The sequence below is a fragment of the Hydra viridissima genome, unplaced genomic scaffold (assembly GCF_058129835.1).
Source record: "Hydra viridissima isolate aposymbiotic clone 2 unplaced genomic scaffold, HvirCarnegie_v1 scaffold_4, whole genome shotgun sequence".
NCBI classification, from domain to species: domain Eukaryota; kingdom Metazoa; phylum Cnidaria; class Hydrozoa; order Anthoathecata; family Hydridae; genus Hydra; species Hydra viridissima.
The window spans coordinates 15,034,162-15,042,083 of record NW_028324303.1 but is presented as its reverse complement, the minus strand read 5'-3'; the positions used below and the strand labels follow the sequence as shown (position 1 = coordinate 15,042,083).

The window sequence follows — 7,922 nt, the reverse complement described above, 5'->3', positions numbered from 1 at the left end:
TTTCTAATAATTTTATTTCATTTCTTTTTCTTTTTTCTTTTTTTTTTTTTTTTTCTTAAATTTTAGATTCTCATTCTTGTTATTTTGTAATTAGCATGAAATCTTTGAGTGAAAAATATTCTTCTTATAAGTAAATTTAGAATTTTAATTTTTTTTTTTTTTTTTTAATTAAAAAAAATGTCAATTTTGAGCTTAACACCAGCCAATTTATTGTATTACAATTGTTTCCATGGTTTTTATATGTTTTGTTTGTGCCATGCCCAGTCTCAATTAAAGGTTTTATTTACTTCTCTATTTTATCTTTTTTATTTGAAGTTTAATTTATTAACTGCTATTTTTATAATATGATTTAGTCTGTTGTTCTCTTAAACCATAAGTAATTATTGTTTAAATTCTTAGTAAAACTCTTACAATTTAGATAAGTTATAAATTTGTCATGAACATTTTAAGAAAGGAATGAGTGTACATATGCTCTTTTGTGATATTAACTCAGACAATTCTCCTAACAAGCATCATTTAAATGATGAAAAACTCAAACTTAAATCTTATCTACAGTATCCAGTAAGTGATCATCCTGAGATTATTATTTCAAATACCTCTCCTCAAAATTCACCTTCATTGCCACATAGTGAAAAAAATACAGAAGAGAATAAAAGTGTTGATGAATTTAACCCTGAAACTCAGGTAAATGGAGCCCACAAAGGGCGTTTAGAGCGTTTATCTTCTGTGGAAAACCAAAGTAGACCTGTAATGGGTAAGCGAAATGCCTCTCTCATCAGCCTATCCAGTGTTTGTAGCTTTGATGAGATGTCAGATATTACAGATATTGATGACTCTGCTACTACTGAGGAAGTTAAGGTGATAATACTTTTTATTAACATATTTTTAAAATTAATCCTGTTTTTACAGTTTTTTTTTTTTTTGCTTTAGTTGAGCTTTGTTATTTGAATATCAAAGTTTTTGTTTTAAAAATTTATTTTGTTAAAAAAATGATGGCAATTTCATACCAATATACTTGGGTTTACAGTTATCAAAGTTTCATTTTTCTAGAGAAATATTATGTTTTCAAGTCATTTGGTGGTCATTTCCTAATTTTAAAAAAAATGTTGTTTAGGAAAGCTTGTGGATAAAACTCCGTAAAGTTGTGAGATGGTCACCATTTATACAGAATTATACAAAGCCATACCCTTGGATACAACTTGCAGGTCATTCAGGTAAATTTACATTTTTTGTTTGTTTTACTTTTCTTAATCTTAACATTTTTTTCTAACAGATATCTTATATTTTTTAATACATATGGCTTTCTGTTTGTATAGGTGGTTTTACAGCTGGAACGGAGGGTACAGTTATAAAAAAATCTACTCAACAAGAAGCAACATGCTTAAGTAGTCTTATGTATGATGTGCTGAGGCCATACGTTCCTACTTTTAAAAGTTCCTTTACTCAGGATGATGTAATTCATATTGAAATGCAAGATCTGTTGCAGGGTTTCAATTCCTCTTGCTTTGTTATGGATTGTAAAATGGGAACAAGGTAAACAAACTTTCTAATCAACAATAAATTGTTTGCTCCTAACTGACTATTGATATTTTAGTTTTGTATAATTTTTTTTTAATATAGAACATATTTAGAAGAAGAAGTTAGTAGACAAGGGAAGCCAAGAAAGGTTATAAAATACTATTTAAGAAATGACTATTACCACTCATTAACAAATCTTTTCTGAAAATAATTACCAAAAATGTGTAATATAAACCATATTCCTTTTACAATCATAAATATTTTTTTACAGATAAAACCTTTTGTTTCATTTTCAGAAAATCTTTTTTTTTCTATTAATTTAGGATTTATATTTAAAAATGATATCAGTTGATCCTTCGGAACCTACTGATGAAGAAAATGACAGCAAAAGCTGCACAAAATCACGATATATGACATGGAGAGAGCAGCTAAGTTCCACTTCATCTTTAGGCTTTCGAATCGAAGGTGTTAAGGTATGTTTTTTACAAATCTTTTTTGTATGTCTATGTGGTTGCATTAGTATATAAACTAATGATTTTTTGTTTGTTCGTTTGTTTTTTTGTTTAAAAAAATACTCTTGTATCAACATTCGAATTTCTTAGAGGGGTTGTAATCCTCCAGATAAAGATTTTAAAAAAGTAAATTCCGCTGAAGACATTGGAAGGTTGTTTGCTAAATTTATTGACTCCAAACGTTCTTTACAAGTAAGACTGATTTAAACTCTATATGTCTTAAGTTTTAATGTGAATATGAAATATGTTGCTTAAGTTATGCTGTTTTTATTTACAGATTATATACTCTATAAATAATATGGTTTTGAGATAATTCAAATGATTAATACTATAATGATATTAGGAAAAATACTTGCAACGTCTAAAAGCTATCCGAACAACTTTAGAATGCTCAGACTTCTTCAAGACACACGAGGTAATCGAGATAGATTCAAATGTGTTAATTATTTAAAATTATTAAATATTTTATTTATAAGATTTACCTGTTATCATAAGACAATTAATAATAATAATAATAATAATAATAATAATAATAATAATAATAATAATAATAATAATAATAATAATAATAATAATAATAATAATAATAATAATAACAATAAATCTTGAATTGTTTTTTAGGTGATTGGTAGTTCTTTACTTTTTGTTCATGACGAAAGTGAAACAGCCAACATTTGGATGATAGACTTTGGAAAAACAGTTCCTCTTAATGATGGAGTTTCAATTAACCATCAATCTGAATGGGTGTTAGGGAATCAAGAGGACGGTTATCTAATAGGTCTCGATAATATTATCAATATTTGGTCAAACATGCTTGAATAATATTGTATATAGAAGCGCTGGGTTTTAGCTGGCATATTATTCAGTCGCACTCTTGCACTTTTTAAATTTTAAATGTAAATATTCGGCCTTTTTTGTATGTAAATATTATTTCCTACTAATTGTTGTGATTCTTTGTAATTTTTAATCGTTTATACTGTGAATCGACTGCTTGTACATTTTACTTTAGGGAAAGTAGTTTTATTACTGATAGGTCCGGAGTTTTTAAGTTTCATATCCGGAATGGGTTTCTTTAGTTAATAATTATAATTTGTATATTCTAATATTTATATTGTATTAACATGTATAATTTTCTTGGAAATTATTCAGGAAGGCAGAAATATTTTGTATTTATATTTTTGAAAATTTATAAAACAAAGTGTACATTTGTTTTGTCTTTTTTTTTTCTTTCTTTTCTTAAAGAGATTGTGTTAATTAAGAATTAAGTTTTTTTTCATCAGCATCAAATGGAAAAACTTTTATAACCTAAAAAATCTTTCAATGAAATGAATCATTCTGTGTCGGATTTCAATCGGATAAATAAAAGGGTTAGGATTATATTATTCACAAACAATTTCGTGAATAATATACTTCTCTTTTATTACCTTAATAAGGAGTTAAAACGATAAAAAAAAAAAGCCTTAAAAAGAGATGCATTTTATTTCAATGCTCAGGGTGTGTTTTAATACCCCCTGGGTGTAGCGTAAGCTTTTAAGAAATTAAAACACAGCTTGTCATTTTAGTTAATGGGTAAATCAATTAACAAATTTGTTTAATAAAAGAGCTTTTTTTTTTCCTCTTTAAAATGATAGTTACGTCATCACCACTTGGGAAACTAAATGCAAATATCTAAGATGAGACAACATGAATACTTGAATCTTTTTTTTTAGTCATTTGAAACGTTTTTTAGGTAAATATTTTTGCGGTTAATGTTTTACTAAGCCTTTCTTGAATTTTAATATTCATAACTTTAAAAAGACAGTAAAAACATATACAATACAACTCATGAGTTGAGTAATCTAATTGAAGTAGCAGAATATCTTGAGTTAAATTCACTGAATGTGTAGCTTCAGGTAAAAAAAAATATTTTTAACGCTTTTTACATACATTTTATTTACGCTATTAGATTATAGAGCTCATAATAAATCTGTTGAGTTCTACAAATGTCTCTTAAAAAAGAAATTTTCAGAAGTCAAACAATTCTTGCTGGTTACGCGTGACAGTTTTTTTAACGCCATTTTAGATACTCCTGCAAAAACAACTGGTAGAATTTCTATGATGCTTCTTTTACATCAACTAATTGGAGCTTTCTAAAAAAACAAACTAAAAAATTCTGTTCAAATTAAAAATCCAGTACGGGAACGAAAATTGGAGGAAATATATACTTAAAAATGAACGCCTTCAAATAAAAACAAATGAATGTTTCGCTATGAACGTTGAAAAATTTCTTGAAGAGGACCATATAATGAGAATATCTGTAATTTACATTAAAAAGGTTTTTTCCTTTACTACTTCCGAGTTTTATTGAGAAGAGGTAAAAGAAGAAGTGTTTTAATGTAAATTGCATATCTTCTGACACTAATATGAAAAAAGAAAAGTGAAAGAAATCAATTTCGAAAAAAGGTGCGTTGGAGACAAGAATGAAAAGAACTCAAAAATCTTTGTATATTCACTACAAGAATAATGTTTTCAATGATTAAAAAAAAAATGTTTCCTTACAAAAATGTTATAACTCTTCTAAAAGAAAATCAGAATCTAGTTAAAGATCCTGAATTTCTTTTAGAAGAGCTGATACCTTTATCGTAGCTTCATGTTTTAACAGTGGTGGTGACTATGTTCATCTTTAATTTAATCTTTGGTCCTTCTTTTCTAAATGGTTAAAGTTTATCATTTTGCTTGGAGATCATTAATAAAAGGTATAGATGGAAACAATGTCTACAAACTCTTTAATCTTAATGATGAATTGGTAAAAGTTCGTCCAGAGAAAAAAGGTTCATTACTAAAAATGGATGTTTAAAAATGTTCAAAGTAATAAAAGATGGTTGATTTTCAAAAAGGTGACAAATTATTAGCAAATAACCAAAGAACTGATCCAAAAAAAACCATTTGAATGCTTAGTTACTTTGATAATTCTTTTGATAATACTTTGAACATAGCCGTGTGCCATCTTTTGTTAATTAAGTCTATTTAACATGAATTTGGAGTTTTTCTTGAGTGTTCTGGAAAGAATCATTTAAAAACAGCTATTTTCATAACCACAAATTTCTTTAAAAACAATTAAATGGCTAATTACTACATTGATATTGTGATAAAAAAGAAATAAGAAGTTACCATAAACTTGTAAATTGACAGTTGAAAATTTGGTTTGACCAAATTTTCATCACTAAAATCAATTTTTTGCAGAAAATATCTTGTCTTAGTGAAATAATTTGTCATTTAAAACTTTAAAAAACTCCCGATTAGCTGGATCAGAGCTATTTTTGTCATAGAACTTTCAGTCTGCTAGGGAAAGATATCCCAGACTACAAGTAAAAAAACTTCTGCACTTGTTACATAGATCATTTTTATTTTTTATTTTGTTTCACGTAAGATATTATCCAGCATAAACCAACCACGAAGTGCTTAAATTTTTCTGGGGCATTCAAAAATCGATTTTAAAACACTTGTCGTAACTTTTAATTTTTAACTTTTATCTTTTTTGTTTTTTTTTTTTCGTTTTTTTGCTCCAGAAAAATATATGCACTTCATGAATGATTTTTCTAACCTAAAACAGAATAAAAGTAATAATGATTTATACAAAAATGTTGTTTTTTTTTACTTGAAAACGTCACCGAATGCTTATGCTAAAAAGAACTGAACAGACCGCTGACCGCTGTTTTTAAATCCTTGTGCAAAGATTGATAATAAACAACGGTATTTGTCCAAACTTCTGTATCAGTCATAAAATATATGGAATTTTAAATAGTTTATATCTTTAGATATTCGTTGTTAACAGAAAAAACCAAACGCCAATGCTTATTGTCAATCAAGTAAATCATTATTTTATTTCAGACGATTTGTATGATGTAGATGGTTGCAATCTCAAAATCTCGAAATTCCTATCTTTTTGTTAATCTCATTATTTGTTCATAAATATTTCAAAAATTTCAAAATTTGTTCGTTAAATCTGGAATAAAAAAAAAAAAAAAATGTTCTAATCAAAATTCCAAATAAAAAGAATATTTATTTTCGGTGGTAAAAATTTTCGTAGATTAAAAAACTGACTTCTTATACAGTTGTATTCAGTTTTAATCAAATTTTTATTTTAACAGCAGTGATTTTTTGGCAGTGATGTGACTTTTTACTGGAGGCAACGTTATCAAGAATGTGCGATGGTTTATCTTTTCATAATATCAATATATCTTCGCTCATATTTAAAAGTTCATGGTCTTGATGTTCCGAGATGGTCAAAAACATACGAAAAAAGGTTATGAAATGCGGTAATGAAACCGAAGAAAAAATACAGCAAAACATAAAAGCTAAAAAAAGAAAATACAAAATTTTTGTGTACATCAGATGTAAGGAGCAATATGAATAACTGTCAGTACGTCATTCATTTTCATAATGGTTGTGACAAGATAGTTTGGGTTTAATACGAATACAAACATTGTCTTACTTCGTAGATTTGAGTAGAAATGGCTTCTATTTGTCATCTCGCAAACTTTGGAATCAATTTTAAAATTGACCTTGTTTGTTTTACGACTATAATCATGATAAAATACAATTAAATATAGGTAAGTTATAATAAAATATAAGTATAATTTAGACGAGTGCTGATTTAAATTACATTTATATAATGCTGATTTAAATTACATTTATATAATTTAAATCAGCACTCAAAACAATGTGAGTGAATGCTGCTTAAAGTAATAAAAATATAATTTAAATCAGCACTCACTAATATTGTTTTGCACTTAGTGCTCACTTTGCTGTTTATATATATATATATATATATATATATATATATATATATATATATATATATATATATATGTATATGTATATATATATGCAGTGCTTCCAGAAAGTATTAGCGCACTCGTAATTTTTTTATTATGGACAACTTCAAATCAATATAAATTGTAAATTTATTTAAATTTTGAACTAATTTTTTTTTTAAATGAAAGATAAAAGCAATTAAATTTAATTATAATGTCAAATATTGTCAACCTGCTTGTTTTTTTTATGAGTTAATTAGAAGTTTAATGACTACTCGGAAAAATGTCTGAAATTAAGCGTGCAAAAGTATTAGCGCACTCATTTAAAATGTATTAGCACACTCGTTTAATTCCTTTGAGAAAAACTTTTTGGGTTAATTTTTGTTAAAAACTCTCTGCTGATTAATAATAGTCAATAAAAAAATATAAGAGGAATAAATTGAAGTGGCGGAAAATCATTTGAAATACAGTTAGTTAAAACTTTAAAATTGCAAGAACAAAAATATGGGTTTAAGGAGCATATCAATTGAAACAAAGTGGCAAGTTGTTGGCCTGAACAAAAGTGGTCTCAGCAATCGAGAAATCGGACGTCAACTTGATATCAGTGAATGCAGCGTTAGAACAACGCTCAAAAATTATAATGAGTTTGGAACAGTCAAAGACAAAAGTCGCTCTGGTCGTCCCAAAAAAATGTCAGAAAGGGACGAAAATAAAGCAGTTATGCTCGCTAGACGCAACCCAAACATGAGCATAGCCGAAATCGCCTCAGACCTGAATACAGTGTTGGGTGCACATCAAGTTAGCCGATCAACAATTAGCAAGCTTATGAAGAAAAAACACCTCAATTCATACCTTGCATCAAAGAAGCCACTATTAAGTATCAAAGACCGTCTCAAGCGAAGAAAATGGTGCAAAGAGAGAGCTGCATGGACTGTAGAGCAATGGAGAAAAGTAATTTTCTCGGACGAGTCAAATTTTGAAATTATTAATCGCAAGAAAAGGGTTGTCGTGAGGAGATACAAAAACGAAAAATATAATCCTCGTTTTATCATGTCAAAAGTTCAAGGAGGAGGAGGTTCAATTGGCATTTGGGGCT

General features: G+C 27.6%; 1 protein-coding gene and 1 long non-coding RNA gene across 3 annotated transcripts; one reads left to right on the top strand and one right to left on the bottom strand.

Moving 5' to 3' along the window:
• Positions 1–379: 379 nt before the first annotated feature.
• Positions 380–3,235, top strand: LOC145183568 (inositol-trisphosphate 3-kinase A-like). Its single transcript, XM_090083762.1, has 8 exons — positions 380–858; positions 1,115–1,214; positions 1,317–1,533; positions 1,621–1,666; positions 1,842–1,991; positions 2,121–2,222; positions 2,374–2,445; positions 2,652–3,235. Exons 1-8 carry the CDS (start codon positions 457–459, stop codon positions 2,850–2,852), a joined length of 1,290 nt encoding a protein of 429 aa, XP_089939888.1. The 5' UTR covers positions 380–456; the 3' UTR covers positions 2,853–3,235.
• A 683-nt stretch (positions 3,236–3,918) lies between these two features.
• Positions 3,919–5,502, bottom strand: LOC149890071 (uncharacterized). Of its 2 annotated transcripts, none has more exons than XR_016451401.1 (3): positions 5,181–5,502; positions 4,645–5,068; positions 3,919–4,159 (listed from the first exon to the last, which is right to left on the bottom strand). It is a non-coding gene; the product is annotated as an uncharacterized LOC149890071 (long non-coding RNA). The 2 variants fall into 2 exon arrangements; XR_016451400.1 differs by having other exon boundaries at positions 4,645–4,718.
• Positions 5,503–7,922: the final 2,420 nt, after the last annotated feature.